Source organism: Cervus canadensis, chromosome 3 (genome assembly GCF_019320065.1).
Source record: "Cervus canadensis isolate Bull #8, Minnesota chromosome 3, ASM1932006v1, whole genome shotgun sequence".
NCBI lineage: Eukaryota > Metazoa > Chordata > Mammalia > Artiodactyla > Cervidae > Cervus > Cervus canadensis.
This window is the reverse complement of record NC_057388.1, coordinates 52,392,683-52,410,415: the sequence shown is the minus strand read 5'-3', so window position 1 is coordinate 52,410,415 and position 17,733 is coordinate 52,392,683. Positions and strand designations below refer to the sequence as shown.

At 35.7% G+C, this 17,733-nt stretch overlaps 1 protein-coding gene across 2 annotated transcripts in view; it reads right to left on the bottom strand.

The window, feature by feature from the left end:
* Nucleotides 1-17,733, bottom strand: part of BMT2 (base methyltransferase of 25S rRNA 2 homolog) — a 77,598-nt gene that overhangs the window by 3,534 nt on the left and 56,331 nt on the right. For both annotated transcript variants that reach the window (XM_043463156.1, XM_043463157.1), the window contains one exon: nucleotides 7,765-7,879. In XM_043463156.1, the coding sequence (XP_043319091.1) occupies nucleotides 7,765-7,879 (115 nt within the window). The remainder of the gene's footprint in view (nucleotides 1-7,764; nucleotides 7,880-17,733) is intronic.

Genomic DNA, 17,733 nt, shown 5'->3' with positions numbered 1-17,733 from the left:
TGTTTGAAATTTAACTTGGATAAGAACTTACAGGGATGATTTATTTCTACACTGAGTCATACTTATGTTCACTTAAACATTTATAGTTACCTAAAACAGGCTAGTATAAAAATAACTTTAAACAAGAAATACTATGAAATGAAGATGAACCAAAGAAGTCAGAGGACAATGAAAGTGGATTTATAAATTCGTAAAAAAGCAAAATACCAAATCTTTTTAAAGTCATGTAAAGCATCTTTTCAATCCTTAACTTTTAACTATCTCAAAAGTAGTTTTAATAATATATCTATTGAAATAAACTACATATTAAATTTAACTAACGGAGTCAAGTGACCATGAGGCACACTACAAGTAAAGAAACAGCACTGCGTCATTTGCTGAATATTAAAATTGTATGAAAATAATCCAGAATAAGAAAGCAGTTTTAAAATTAGATAAAGGTAGCTATCCTTATATAAAACAATAGTTAATTGATTATCAAAGATATGAGCTAATACCTTAGTCCCTCATTAGTGTGTAGACAAGCTGGTCACATAAGCATCTGGACTATCTATCAAGAAAAGCAATACATAAAGTTCTATTATATGGGAAAAGATTGTTTTTCTTTTTTTGTTCCTTTTGGAGGGGAGACAGAGATAGCTTTATTGAAGTATAACTGACATACAACCTAAAGTAATAACCGACACACATTTAAAGTGTACGTTTTTAGTAAGTTGTAATGTTCATACACTTTTGAAACCACTACTTTAATCAAATTAAGAACAGATCCAACACTCCCTAAAGTTTTCTTGTGCCCCTTACATAGCCCTTCCTTTTATCCTCCCTTCTTCCCTGTCACTAGGCAATCACTGATGTGATTTCTATCACTACAGATCAAGTGTGTATTTTCTAGAATTTAATATAAGTGGAATAGTATAGAATAATGTACTCTTATTTTGCCTGGCTTCCTTCATACAGCACAATTATTTTGAGATTCATTCATTTTTTTTTTTTTTGCATGTATTGATAGTTTATTCCTTTTTAATAGCTGAGGTATGATACTATATAAAAGATACACCACGGTTTGTTTTTCCATATACCTTTCATAGATAACTTGGTTGTTTCTAATTTTTGGCAGTAACAACTACAGCTGCTATGAGCATTCCTGTCTTTGCACAGACATATTTTGTCTTTGAATGGACATGTTTCAATTGTCCTGGCAAGTATCAAGGAAAGTGGTGGCTGGATCATATAGCATGTGCATGTTTAACTTTTAAAGAAACTCCAAAACTATTTTCAAAAGTGCTTACACTGAATTTTACATTTCTACCAGGAGTTTATGGGAGTTCCAGTTTCTCCACCTCCTCCTCAACACTTGGAATGGCCAGCCTTTTAGATTTTAATCACAGTCATAGGTGTATGTTAGTATACTGAGGTTTGAATTTGGCTTTTCCTAGTAAGTAGTGATGTTTACCTGGGTATGTTCTTTGGTGAAGTATCTGTTCAACTTTTTACATGCTGAAAAATAACTGGGTTGTTAAAAACCTATTTTCTTATTGAATTTTGAGAGTTCTTTATTATAGATCCAAGTTCTTAATCAGATATATTGCTTGAAAATATTTCTCTCAGATTATGTCTTTTCATTCTCTTAACAACGTATTTTTTTCTTTTTTTATTGTAGTATTATTGATTTACAATATTTTATTATTAGTAGTTTCAGGTGTTTAGCATAGTGATTCAGTATTTTTATAGATTATATCCCATTAAAAGTTATTACAAAATAATAGTTATATTCCAGAATGTTGTACAATATAGTCTTGTTGCTTATCAATTTTATATATAGTAGTTTATATTTCCTCATCATATACTCCTATATTGCCCTTGTTCCCTTCCCTCTTCCCCAATGGTAACCACAAGTTTGTTTTCTATATCTGTGAGTTTATTTCTGTTTTACTATATACATTCATTTATCTTTTAGATTCTATATATGTGATAACATATAATATTTGCCTTTCTCTGTCTCACTGCTTCACTTAATCTGATAATCTCTAGGTCCATCCATGTTGCAACAAATGGCATTATTTCATTCTTTGTTATGGCTAAGAAATATTCCCACTGTGCAGACATATATACCACATCTTCTTCATCCATTCGTCTTGTTGATGGATGCTTAGGTTGCTTCCATATAAAGATATGGAAGTTGTAATAATACTGTTATGAACATTGGGGTGCATGTATGTTCTCTAATTAGAGTTTTCTCCAAATTCATGCCCAAGAGTGGGATTGCAGGGTCATACCATAACTCTACTCTTAAGTTTTTTAAGGAACCTCCAACAGAGTAGGTGGGTTCCCTTTCTTCACACCCTCTCCCTCATTTATTTCTTGTAGACTTTTTAATAATGGCCATTCTGACTGGTGGGAGGAGATAGCTCATTGTAGTTTTGATTTGCATTTCTCTAATAATTAGTGATACTGAACATCTTTTCATGTGCCTGTTGGCCATCAGTATGTCTTCTTTGGAACAATGTCTATTTAGGTCTTCTGCTCATTTTCTGATTGGGTTTTTTAAAAAATATATAAAGTTGCATGAACTGTTTCTGTATTTTGGAAATTAATCCCTTATCAGTAGAACTGTTTCCAAACATTTTCTCCCAGTCAGTAAGTTCTCTTTTGTTTCATTTACGGTTTCCTTTGCTGTGCAGAAGCTTTTAAGCTTAATTAGGTCCCATTTGTTTACTTTTGTTTCTATTTCCATTATTCTAGGAGATGGATTAAAAAAAATGTTGTGATTTATGTCAAAGAGTGTTCTACCTATGTTTTTCTCTAGTAGTTTTATAATATCTGGTCTTGTATTTAGGTCTTTAATCCATTTTGAGTAGATTTTGTGTAGATGTTAGAGACTGAGCATTTTTTTGGACATTAAACCAGTCTTACACTCCTGGAATATGTCAAACTTTGCCATAATGTATTATCCTTTTTGAAATATTGTTGGGTTCAATATGCTAAAATTTTGTGGAGAACTTTTGTGTTTATGTTCATGATGGATATGACCTATAGGTTTTTGTTGTTCTGTAATGTCTCTGGTTTTGGTATTGGGGTAATGACCTCACAGAATACGTTGGGAAGTGAAGTCATTTGAGCCTGGAATCTTCTTTATGGGGAAGTTCTAACTGCCAATTAAAATTTATTTAATACATTGTGAGCTATTAAGGTTATCTATTTCTTCATGAGTAAGCTCTGGTAGTATGTATCTTCCAATGAATTTGTCCATTTAATTTGTGGAATTTATTGGCATAAATTTTTTTTGCAACACTTATTATCCTTTCTTTTAATATTAGTAAAATATGTAAGATGTCACATGTTTCTCTTTATTTCCTAATTGGTATGCTTAGTGATTTAATCAATTTTATTGTTCTTCTCAAGCAGCATTTGCTTTCAATTTTTTCCCTACTATATTTCTAAAAGTTTTTTAATTTGTTGATTTCTGCTATAATCTTATTGTTTTCTTTCTTGTATTTTGGATTTAGTATGGGCTTTTTGTTTTTTTCTAGTTGAAAATTGATGTCATTGCTTTGAGACGTTTCTCATTTTATAATAAAGGTGTTTAGTATTGTATCCTTTAAGTACAGTACTACTTTATTTTTAAATTTATTTTTTGGTTGCGCCACATGGCATGTGGGGTCAGTTCTCTGACCAGGGATTGAACCCACGCACCCTGGATTGGAATCATGGAGTCTTAACTGCTGGACTGCCAGGGGAGTCTCTCTAAGTACACTTTAGTGATTTTAGAGGCATCCTATGCATACCTATGTTTTTGATAGCTTATGTTTTTATTTATCTTCATTCCAAAATATCTAATTTTCTTGGTGAATTCTTCTTTCACTGATGTTCTAATTATTCCATCAGTTATTGAAAGTTGATTAAATCTTCAACTATAATTTTATAAATGTCTATAATTACTACTTTATCAGTTTTTGGCTTATGTATTTTGAAGCTTTTATTAGATGCATAAATGTTGAAGACTGTTTTGTACTCTTGATGAAGTGATCTTTTTATCATGATGAAATAAGCATCTTTATTGCTAGTGATATATTTTACTCTAACATCTACTTTGTCTGATTTTAATAGGGCCATTCTAAGCCTTTTGACCATCCTACTTGTGTGTATATAATTGAAGTGCATTTCCTATAGGCAATATATACTTGAGTCCTGTTTTTTTATCCAGTCTGACAATTTCTACCTTTTAATTGGGTATTTAAGCCATGTCTATTTAATGTGAATATTGGTAAACTTAAGTTTAAAAGTACAATCTTGCTTATTTTCTATGTTTCCCATCTGTTCACTGTTTCCTCTTCTCTATATGCCATCTTTTGGATTAAAGAAATTTAATCCAATTTGATCCTATTTTATCTCCTTTGCTAACTTATTAGCTTTAACTCTTTATTTTACTAGTTGCTTTAGAATTTATAGTCTACATCTTTTACCTATCATAATATCTTACAACATTTACCTTCACATAATACCTTACCACTTAATATGTAGTATAAAAACCTATTACTATACATATAGTATATTTCCCTTTTTCCCTTCTTGTGCTATTGTTATCATACATTTTTATATAAACTCCATTTTACAGTTGACTCTTGAACAAACACCATGAGTTTTCACTGCACAGGTCCAATCATACATGGATTTACTTTTAAGAAATATACAGTCAGTTCTCTGTATCTGTGGACACAGAACCCAGGGATATGAAGACCTGACTCTACAGGCCTGAGCATCCAGATTTTGACATCTGTGGCGGTGGTGGGGTGTCCCAGAACCATTCCTCTGGGATGCTCAAGGCCAGCTCTACTATTAGCTTTTATCAAATTTGGAAGAATTCTGACCATTATTTTATTTCTTTTATTCTCTTCTCCCCTTTTTGAGGGAACTCCAATTATGCTTCTATTTGGCCACTTGAAATTGACCCATTGTTTACTGATGCTCTTCCACTTAAAAAAAAAAGTCTGTTTAATTTTGGGTAGTTTCAATTGTTATGTCCTCAGTTTAACTTCTGTAATATCTAGTGTACTATTAATCTCATTTAACACATGTTTCATATCATACACCATAGTATCAACCTTCAGAAGTTATATTTGGCTATTTTTAACTATCTCTCATGGCTCTACTTTTTATGCATATAGAATGTAGTTATAACATTCCCATCTTAATGTCCTTGTTTCCTAATTTTAACGTCTGTGTCAGTTCACAGTTGCTTTCTGTTGGAAGACTGATCTCATTGTGGGTCCTATTCTCTTGCTTACTTGGCTGATTACTTTTTTACTGGATATCAGGTATGGCGAATTTTACTTTGCTGTGTACTGGATTACTCTATACTGTTATAAATATTCTAACTTTGTTCTGGGATGTATTAGTAGTTAAATTATCTGGAGACAGTTTGATTTTTTTGGTTCTTGTTTCAAGATTTGTTTCGTGGGACTAGAGCAGCCTTCAGTCGAAGGTTATTCTTCACTACCGAGGCAATTATTAATTATTCTCCACTACTGGGCTTCCCTTGTAGCTCAGTTGGTAAAGAATCTGCCTGCAATGCAGGAGACCTGGGTTCGATTCCTGAGTCAGGAAGACCCCCTGGAGAAGGACATGGCAACCCACTCCAGTATTCTTGCCTGGAGAATCCCATGAACGAGGAGCCTGGCGGGCTACAGTCCATGGGGTCTCAAGAGTCGGACACAACTCAGCGACTAACCACCACGACCACTGAGGTAAGGCGGTTTTGTGTACTCTGCCCAATGCACTGTGATTCCTGCGGTTTTTAGCGTGGCTGGTGGGAATAGGTACTACTTTCCAGCCTGTGTGAGTGCACCAGACAACATAACGTAGACCTCTGAAGTGGTACTCCCCCAGGTTCATACAGTTTTCTCACAGAAATGTACTGATAAGTACTCAGTTGAGTACTCAAGAAGAAATCTTTGCAGACCCCTGGAATTTTCTCTTTGTGCAGCTCTCCCATCTTTGGTACTTTGTCCATGAACCGTGGCTGTCTTGATATCCCAGGCCTTTTACCTCTGCCTCCAGAATTCAGAGTTATCAGCTGTGCTCTGCTTGGGACCCCCTGTTTGTGCCACATACTGGAAACTCTCTGAAGGCTACATGCTGGTAAAACTGTATGCCTCATTTGATTTTCCATTTCTTGGGGATCACTGTCCTTCATTACCTGATGTACAGTCTCTTATATATTATTCTGAATATTTTGTCAACTTTTTAGTTGCTGCAGGAAGGAGGAAAGAGAATTAGACTGGTCCCTGTCACGCTATCTTGCTTGGAAGTATGTCTCTTCCTTTAGTTTTAAAATTAGTTATAGGGTTCTGGAAACTATAAAAGTCTGATTCTACTACTACTACTAAACTTATGTTCTTCTGCCTTCCTTAATGGCTTTACAGTTGAAAATTTATAGCCCTATCCATAAACAATTTAATATTTTAAGAATAAAATTTAAGCTTGAGGTTTAGATTAAATGGTCATCATGTCTTAGCAGTCACTGAAGGATATCTCTAATGTGTATCTTGAGGAAGGAAGGGGAGAGAATCCATGTGTACTCTGGGACTTCCTCTGTGGTCCAGTGGCCAAGATTCCATGCTCCCAATACAGGGGGCCCAGGGAACTAGATCCCGTGTGCCAAATGAAGACCTGGCACAGCCAAATAAATAAATAAATATTTAAAAGAAAATAAAATAAGACTATAGCTTCTGATGGCACAGGAATTCTCTGCAAAGTATTTGTCTAATTTTAGAAAGTAGAGATAACAGTAAAGGTTTTTAGCATTTTCTTATTTGTCAATGTTAGTCATAAAGACTGTCAAGCTCATTAAAATTAAAGAATAAATTTATTTAAAAGTTGACGCTTCAGGCAGAATTTTTCAATTATAACAGCAAACATTTCTTCAGCACTTACTATATAACAGGCCCTTTGCTAGGTGCTTTAAGTACTTTTTCTCAAGTAAACATGACAATCTTATAGGTATGGTCCATTACGAACCTCACTGAACAGATGAGAAAACTGAGGCTCAGACAGACAAAGTGAGGTTGAAAGTAAGATTACTTTCTCTTATTAAAGTACTTAATGGAGTAATTAATAAGCCAGGTACTCTTCTAGATCCTGGGAGCATAACAGTGGGGATAAAAAAATCTCTGACCCTTAGAGTTTATACTCTTAACACATAATCTCTTTATAGCAATAAAAATTAGTAAAAAAATTCTTGTGCCTGGTGCCATATCAAAAGCTAAAACTGCAAAGTTATGAATTTATGTCACTGAGGGAAATAAATCTAATTTTAAAAGCAGAGGAAACATTCTTTGTAAAGTAGTTTTATCTACTAAGTACAAATTTGGCAGTCTCCAAGACCCTGCTCTTTACTATTCCATAACAGCTCTACATCACAGTACATTTCAGAAAGAGATGCATTAAGAAAATCAAAATAAAAAATAAAAAGTCAAAATATTAAAACTATCTGGAAGCTTTGCAACCTACTACAATTTTTTGACTCCAACGACAGATGATAAACAAGAAACAAAATGACAAATATGGTATTGGTCAAATTGATATTAAAGAAATGCTCAAATTTTCATAGACTATACATTTATTTTTGAATAGAAAGAGCCTCTTATCAACTTGTACACAGGAAATATATTTGCTATTTTAGGAATGTAAAGATAGTGCCTTCCTTTGTATATATATATGTAAAATATTCAAGTCTCAGAACAAAACAAACAGAACTATGCATACCTCTACAGCAGGTACAATGTCTATGCCAACAGTTAGAAATTCTTCAAACTTCAGAAATGGGTTAAAGCAGCTGCCAACGTCAAGTAATCTGATCTTTCCTGAGGTTTGTAGCAACCTAAAAATAGATTATTTTCAGTATGCCTTTTATAATATGAGAAGTTGTAAGATAAATAAAATATATGAAAAATTCAAACGTTTGAGAATAAAAAAGACTGGCTTTTTGGTCTCAGGATCCCTTTACGTGTTTAAAAATTACTGAGGGCCTTGAAGAACTCTTTCATTTATGCAGGTTATATCTACCAATAACACCATGTTTGAAACTAAAACTCAATGGTTTAAAAGCATTAATTCATACTGAAAATCTAAATTAGAAAGGGAGTAAAAGTGAGTTATTGTTTTACATTTTTTCAAGTCTCTTTAATGTCTGGCTTAATAGAAGACAAATGGATTCTCTTTATCTGCTTTTCACTCAAGCTGTTGTAATAGGACATGTCATGAAATTTCTAGAAAACTCAACCCTAGATTCAAGAGAGACTGAAAGTAGAAAAGGCAAATAACATTTTAGTATTATTATGAAAATAATTTCCTCCCCAAAGAGACCCTGGACCTCTCAGATTCCTAGATTGCATTTTGAAAACTATAGATGAAAGAATTCATTCACAAATTAATTCTCAGTTGCCAATATAATGATGTCAATGACTTAAGGACCAAGAGAAAAGTTGTTATAGAATAGTATTTTTTAAGTAATGAAAAAATTTTACTTTGTGTGGGAGCATGCCTCATTTACAAAAGTAGTAGGAAAAAAGAAGGTAACCAAACTATACATGATCATTAGTCAAATGCAGCTAATATGGGTCTGAAGAAGTGAAGTGAAGTTAAAGTCGCTCAGTCGTGTCCAACTCTTTGTGACCCCATGGGCAGTCCATGGAATTCTCTAGGCCAGAATACTGGAGTGGATAGCCTTTCCCTTCTCCAGGGGATCTTCCCAACCCAGGAATCGAACCCAGGTCTCCCACATTGCAGGTGGGTTCTTTGCCAGCTGAGCCACAAGGGAACCTCAATATGGATCTACATAGCAGCAAATAAGGATGAAGGAAAACAGTAGAATTTTGTTGGTCTGAAGCCCAGAGTTCTAGTTTTCAGATGGTAGGGCAATAATAAAAACCAACTTCAGACATAAGCATTTTCACTGATATTTAGAAAATGTTTCTAAAAAATTATGAGTAGATACTGGAAACTTAAAGGAAAGAAATATAATGAAATAATTGAGTAAATAAACGGAATCTTGGGTTCTTTAAAGTCTGTAGGGCACAAAAAAATCTGCCCAGCTTCTGTTCCTTATACCTTGGCTAGTATACTGCCATAGGATCCATTAGAGAGGTGTTAAACTATACTAAGTTAAGCTTCTAGAAAAAGCACTGTAAGTCAAAATAATATAGATTTTTTTTTTCATAAAGGAATGCAATAAATAGGGGTATGTTTTTAACCAAGAGCCTGATGTCCTAACATTTTATAGAAATGACCATAATCACCATCTGATCATAAATAAACTGTATACTGGATCAGTCCGGTATAGGACACGGCAGGTTATAGTACTGTAAAAACAATATGAACAAATTAAAATATTTTTGTCAATAAAAGTTTATTTAAAAACTCATCTAAAGAGGGGGTTATGAGGGTATGAAGAAATAAAAGAATTAGCACTCTCAGCAAAAAGAGCTGCTCCTCGGGCTCAACAGATAATTCTCTTGTGTCGATTATTGTGTAGTCCGAGTGACATGTGTAACAATCATCTGTAAAGCTGAATTAAATTTAGTGATACTTGAACCATCACAATACACTAGCTCCAAGGAAGAAGGCAACAAGTGAACTTCTGTGGTATAGGCTGCAAGCTGTCAAATGGAGCAAAAGACTGAGTGGATAGAAACCATGGAAATGCCTGGCATACAGTTGACATTTACTGCTGAATTAACAAATATGAATACTCAAATCATAACCAGTTAGACTAAATGAGAACCTGTAACAATATGTAATGCTAAATACATCACTAGATTGCCATTCCAATCCTTACTTGGGGCTATGGTTAAAAAAGAACAGGAGTTCTGGAATCAGAGAGACTTAAAATAAAAACTTGATTCACACAGTCCTTTACCTGTGTGATATGGAGACAACAATGACAGTCACACTTAAAGAGTTGTTTCCAGGATTAAATGAGATAATGCATTTATAATGTTTGACCTCGTATGTGGTACATGGTAAATGCTCCAAAAAGTGGTAGATATTGTTAGCTATCAATATCCTGTTATATTATAAAATCCTATGTGGTTTGTCCACTAATGACCTTCTTAAACATAGTAAAAGCAGAATTTGCCTCACACTATTCTGATAGATCCTAGTAAACTGGGTAGAAAAAAGTTTCTAATAGTCTTTTAAAAGGTGTTTCTTATAAACTTTCTACCTGAATAGAGTATTCTGAATCATTTAAGTGATTCAACATTAAATGTGAAAGTGAAAGTCACTCGGTCATGTCAGATTCTTTGCTACCCCATGGACTATACAATCCATAGAATTCTCCAGGCCAGAATACTGGAGTGGGTAGACCTTCCCTTCTCCAGGGGATCTTCCCAACCCAGGGATCGAATCCAGGTCTCATGCACTGCAGGCGGTTTCTTTACCAGCTGAGCCACGAGAGGGGTTTCCCTGGTGGCTCCCAGTTGTGGTCAGTGCCCATGACACTGCGATAGACCACAATCAACCCACGTCTCTGCCAGAGACTCCTGGACACTTTCAGGCAGTCTGGATCAGTCTCTTGTGGGGTCACTGCTCCTTTCTCCTGGGTCCTGGTGCACACAAGGTTTTGTTTGTGCCCTCCAAGAGTCTCTGTTTCCCTAGTCCTGTGTAAATTCTGTAATCAAATCCCACTGGCCTTCAAAGTCAAATTCCTTGGGGATTCTGTCTCTGTGCCAAATCCCCAGGTTGGGAAGTCTGTTGTGGAGCCTAGAACTTTCGCAGCAATGAGAGAACTTCTTTAGTATAATTGTTCTCCAGTTTGTCTCTTGCCCACCCAGTGGCTCTTCCCAGATAGTGGATGGTGCTAGTGGTAAAGGACCTGCCTGCTGACACAGGAGTCATGGGTTCAATTCCTAGGTTGGGAAGATCCCCAGAAGGAAATGGCAACCCATTCCAGAATTCTTGCCTTGTCCAAAATTCCATGGACAGAGTAGCCTGGCGGGCTGCAGTACATGAAGCTGCAAAGAGACACTTTTTAATATAATTTAATATAATGGAATAACTTAATAACATTCTTGTTCAGTTGTTAAGTCATGTCTGATTCTTTGCAACCCCATGGACTGCAACATGCCAGGCTTCCCTGTCCTTCACTATCTCTTAGGAGTTTGCTCAAATTCATGTCCATTGAGTTGGTGATGCTATATAACCATCTCATCCTTTGCTGTCCTTTTCTCCTTTCGCTTTCAATCTTTCCCAGCATCAGGGTCTTTTCCAGTGAGTTGTCTCTTCGCATCAGGTGGCCCAAGTATTGGAGCTTCAGCTTCAGCATCAGTCTTTCCAATGAATATTCAGGGTTGATTTCCTTTAGCACTGACTGGTTGGATCTCCTTGCAGTCCAAGGGACTCTCAAGAGTCTTCTCCAACACCACAATTTGAAAGCATCAATTCTTCAGTGCTCAGCCTTCTTTATGGTCCAACTCTCAAATCTGTACCTGACTATTGGAAAAACCATAGCTTTGACTGTACAGATCTTTGTTGGCAAAGTGATGTCTTTGCTTTTTAATATGCTGTCTAGGTTTGTCAAAGCTTTCCTTCCAAAGAGCAAGAGTCTTTTAATTTCATGGCTACAGTCATTGTTTGCTGTGATTGTGGAGCCCAAGGAAAAAAAAAACCATCACTGCTTCTATTTTTTCTCCTTCTTTTTGCCATGAAGTGATGAGACCAGATGTCATATTCTTAAGTTTTCTGAATGTTGAGTTTTAAGCCAGCTTTTCCCCTCTCCTCTTTCACCCTCATCTAGAGGCTCTTTAGTTGCTCTTCACTTCCTGCTATTAGCATCTGCATATCTGAAGTTGTTGCTCTCAGTAATACACTTAATCCTTTTCAAATTTCTTTGGTTTAGCTCTGCAATTTTTTCTTTTTTTACATCAAACATATATTTACAGATTAAACACTAATCACACAGGGAACAGAACATCCAAATAAATACTACCCAGGGCAAGAAATAACACGCTGCATCCTAGAAACACAATCCTCCCTGACGACATCCCCTACCCATTCTGTAAAGACAGCCACTGTCCTGATTTTAGTGATAAACATTCCCTTGATTTCCTTTTATAGTCTTCCCACCATGATACAGTTTCACACTACAAATTTGCTTTTGGGACTTTCTTCTTTCACCTAATATAAATTTGTGAAGGTCATCTGTGTTTGTATAATTTAATTCAGATTCATTGCTGTGTGGTAGTACCTTTTACACAACACATCCCATTGTGATTTTGATGAGAATGGCACTGATCATTTGGGAAGAATTAACATCTTTACAATATCAAGTCTTCTAATGCATGGACATGCTATTGTTCTCCATCTACTTAGGTTTCTTTCATTGTCTCCAAATAGCTTTAACAATTTCTCTTAAAGGTCCCACGTATACTTTATTGGGTTTATATTTCTTGTTAGCTCAATAAATTTCTTGTTAGCACCATTTTTTGATGCTATTACTGCATCCCCCCCCCTCCATGGATAAACCCTCTTATTTTTTTAAAATTTAATTTTTCATTGTTGGTTACAGAAATGCAACTCATTTTGTATAATGATTTGTATCCAGCAGCCTGACTAAGTTTCTGTTATCTCAACTGCTAATCTGTATATTATTTTGAGTATTCTAATCTAGGTACATAGTTATATGAAATCTGTGAAAAACAACATTTATTACTTCTTTTCTTTTCTATCCATCCACCCACCCACCCATCCATCTACTATTTGCCTCACTACTTTTCCCAGGACTTCTGTTGGTGTTCAGCTGCTAAGTCATGTCTGACTCTTTGCGACCCCATGGACTACAGCACACCAGGCTTTCCTGTCCTTCACTATCTCCCAGAGTTTGCTCAAACTTCAGGCTTCTAATACAGTACTAAACAGGACTAGTACAAGCAGTTACTATTTTGTTTTCAGTCTCAGAAGAGACATTAAGTATAATGTTCACCATTAATATATAATTCACTATTAAACACAATGACTGCTGCAGGTTTTATATAGAAACCTTGATAAAGCTAAAGAAGCTCCTCTTATACTTTGCTAGTTCCTTTTGTAAAAAAAACATTTTCACAGAAATCCATGTTGGATTTTATGAAATGCACTTTACTCAGCTGCTGAGATAGGACTTTAGCTTGTTTATGTGGTACAGTACACTCAATTCTGTAGTGTCAAATCAAGCCTGCCATTATTGGGGATAATCTGACTTGGTTTTGATAAATTGTTCTTGTTATAAATTAAAGGATTTGTTTTATATATGTATATATAGCTGGTTCTGTCTGTGGTGGTTTTGGTCTATAAAGTCATCACAATCACTGAACCATGCTCTTAAGGGAAACAGAAAATTAGGCCTCTGATTACAATACTTTAATTATCAGATCAACATATAACTTGGATTTATGTGTATTTCTGTTTAAAAGTACCTTATTTAATACATATTACAATGCACCAACACTGAACTCATAACCAACACCATTATAACTCATGCCTAAGAGAGGCATATTTAATATAGTACTCCCTCTGTAAGGCGTAATACAGCCTTCTTGTTTTTAGATACACTTGATAGAATTTAAACATTATGCTCAGGGGTCATTTAAAAAGTGAAATCAATAAAAAGCGCAAAAAATGTACTCTAAATAGACTGAAAAAGGGACATTTTTATACTTGAGAATTGAACAATAAGGAAGAGCTTCCCTTGCTCAACTTCAGCTAGGAAGGTGTATGTCAGATGACTTAAACTTTTTTGCCACACTGACCATGTCCACAAATGAGGCTGAAAATGCCAAGGGTACTGATCTTGGAATTAAATTTTATTGATTAGGTGAATTTGCAGATAGGGAATTTTTGAATAATGAAGATAAACAGTGTGTACTCACACACACACACATATATATTTGCATCTATGTTCATAAGTGAGACCAGACTGTAATTTTCCACTCTTGTACTGTCCACAGTTTTCATGTCAAGGTTATGCTAGACTCTTTAAGGTGAGTGCAGGAGAATTCTTTTCATCTATTTTTAAGAGTATGTGTAAGAATAGACTTCATTTTCCCTTTAATGCTTATTAGAACTTGCTGGCAAAGCCATTTAGGCCTAGTCTTATTTATGAAAAGATTTTTAACCACTAATTTAATTTCTTTAATATTATTAACATCCACAAAGTTATTCAGTATCCTTCTACTATCTTTTAAAAGTCTTCAGTATGTATTGCTATATTCACTCTTTTCAATATCGAGCGCCAAAGAATTGATGCTTTTGAACTGTGGTGTTGGAGAAGACTCTTTAGAGTCCCTTGAACTGCAAGGAGATCTAACCAGTCCATCCTAAAGGAGATCAGTCCTGGGTGTTCATTGGAAGGACTAATGCTGAAGCTGAAACTCCAATACTTTGGCCACCTCATGCGAAGAGTTCACTCACTGGAAAAGACCCTGATGCTGGGAGGGATTGGGGGCAGGAGGAGAAGGGGATGACAGAGGATGAGATGGCTGGATGGCATCACCGACTTGATGAACTTAAGTTTGAGTAAACTCCGGGAGTTGGTGATGAACAGGGAGGCCTGGCGTGCTGTGATTCATGGGGTCACAAAGAGTCAGACACGACTGAGTGACTAAACTGAACTGAATACTGAAACCGGTTATTTGTGATTTTTGTTTTTTTGGGATGTACCTCACCCTGAGATTTCCCATTTTAATGGGAATTCCAGTTTTTATATTTGTTGACTTTTTCTACCTTCCTGCTGTTTACTTTTTTCAGTTTTTGAAAAGGAAGGAGCTTATTTTCTGAGTTATCTTTGACTTTTGTTTTTAACTCTTTAAAAATAATTTTATCTATTCACTTTTGGCTGTGCTGGGTCTTCACTGCTTTGCAGGCTTTTCTCTAGTTGCAGTGAGCAAGGGATCCTCTCTAGTTGCAGTGTGCAGGATTCTCACTGTGGTGGCTTCTCTTGCGGCAGAGCATGGACTCTAGGTTGTGTGGGCTTCAGTAGTTGCAGCTCTTGGGGTATAGAGCACAGGCTCAATAGTCGTGGCTCATGAGCTTAGTTACTCTGTGGCATGTGGGATCTTCCCAGACCAGGGATCAGATCTGTGTTTTCTGCACTGGCAGGAGGATTCTTTACCACTGAGCCACCAGGGAAGCCCATCTTTAACTTCTTGAGATAGACTCTTAATTCATTAGTTTTCAGGTTTTTTTTATACTATATGCATTTAAGCTATAAATTTTCCTTTCAGTGATGCTATAGCTATACCCAAAAGTTTTAATAAAAAGCATTTTTGTGACATTTTTTGACAAGAAATTCTTCACAAAAAATATTATTTAGTTGAAAATATTTTCTAATTTTTATTATAATTTTTCAGCTCATGAGTTTTTTGGAGGAGGTTATTTACTAATTTCTAAACCTTTGGGTTCTTTCTAATTCCCACTTGGTACCAATTTCTTGCTTAATAGCATTGTCTGTAAAATTCAACCCTTTGAGTCTTACTGACATTTGCCTTATAAATTTTTATAAATTAATAACATTTTAAATATTTACTATAATTTTTAAATAACATTTTTGGTATATGTTAACTGTATAGCATAGTTGAAATGAATTATTTTGTAGTTTTGGGGTACACTATTCTACATAGAGCTGTTAGGTTGTTAACTACGTTGTTCAAATATTCTACTGTGAATGCTTGCTCTCTGTTATTGAGAAGGTGTGTTAAAAATCTTAGAATTTTTTAAAGAAGCAGAAAAAAATCTCTATAAATTGATAAAACAGCACCACCTTCACAGTGTATAAAGATTAAATGAGTTAACTACATACTATACATAAGGATAAGGAGTAAAGAAGGAATAATTACCAAAAGTTTGGTACAGTTAAAAAAGAAAAAAAAGGCTCTGGAGAGAGATAATCAATAGAACTCTATCTTTACTGGTACTTTACTACCAAGTGACCTTAGAAATTTTACTTACCCATTTTGTGTCTGTTTCCTCATCTGTAAAATGAAAGGTCATTCTAATATCCTAGATCAGTTCTTGATAGAATAAAATATTACCCTCTTACTTATTTGAAATGTCTATATTAATATCTTGCTGAAAATAATCAAATAAACATAAGACTTAAAAAAATTACTACCTAGTGAATTTACCTGAGGTCCAAATTTCATGAAAATCTATTCTGTCAGATTGTTAATGGACATCTAACAGCAGCAAAGCTCTAAGGGGCACTTTTTTCTATGTGTCATACATAGAATAAAAACTGGCTTAGTTATGGCACTCTGTCAGATAACAATTCTAATGAACCAAAGTCTTTCACTGGAGGTAGAATGGAAAGGGACTCTTGTCACTTAGGATACCTCTGCTTGAGACTCTCTACCAGTAGTTCTTAATTTTTTGGGTAATATACTTCTTTGAGTATCTGATGAAATTTATGGCCATTTCCCCCTAAAAAACAATACATATATGATACACAAGTCACACTTTGCTATTATTTAGGGTGGTTCACAGACTCTGCTTGGATTATCTGAGTTTCCATGTATAGGCAGTGATGATGAAGACAAGTTTATATAGAATCACTGTCTTGGTCTGGTACAGTTTAGTGGCAAGGAACAGAAACCACTTAAACTAGCTTAAGTAAAATGCAAATTTATCTTAAATATGAAAAAGATACCTCATGGAATTCAATTTCAAGAAGCACAGTTGGTCTTCATGGGAACAGAAAGGGTATCAAGGAGATACTTTTCTGTCTCCTCTTTCTTTCCAGAAAACTGCCTTAGTTGTCTACAAGACATTTCTGGACATTGATGATTAAAATTGACATGGTTCTGTTAGGTAGTCAGAATAGGAAACAGGAGTCCAGAGTGGCGGTGGGGAAAAGACAACGAAGGGAAAAGCCCGAGAAAATAGAACAAAGGAAGGTCCAAGGACCGGAGTGAGGACCTCAGGTAGAACAAACAGCACTCCTGGCTAGCCCAATTTACATAGGGCAGGCCTAGGGGGAGGAAAAAACATATAAAAAGAGAAGCCAAAGGGCTGGGGCGCCCTCCTTTCTTCTCTTCGTGTTTTTGGGTCGGTATGCCCTTGCACCTCGAGGATGTATTTTCCTGCTGCTGCTAAGTCGCTTCAGTCGTGTCCAACTCTGTGCGAACCCAAAGACAGCAGCCCACCAGGCTCCGCCATCCCTGGGATTCTCCAGGCAAGAACACTGGAGTGGGTTTCCATTTCCTTCTCCAATGCATGAAAGGGAAAAGTGAAAGTGAAGTCGCTCAGTCGTGTCTGACTCTTTGCGACCCCATGGTCTGCAGCCTACCAGGCTCCTCCGGCCATGGGATTTTCCAGGCAAGAGTACTGGAGTGGGGTGACATTGCCTTCTCTGATTTTCCTGCTATTTTCTAAATAAAATTGAGCTCTAACATGGAACTGTAACACTGATCTGTTTAAGAGCTATAACACGGTCTGTCTGAGGCCTGAGAGCTATGACACACAGAGGGCTCTAACATCTGTGGCTTCAAATTTTTGTTGAGACGAGACAGAACCGAGGAGAATACACTCACGTGACAGTTCTATACCCCTGAACTATACTATTAAAGGATAACTATCTTTCATTTCAGTTTAGAGTACTTAGTATTTATATACACAGTCAGGATATGGGCTAGATTAATAAATAGCATCTGTGAACTACTCTCTGAGTTAATATTTAGCATTCTTTGTTAGGATGTGCTCTTT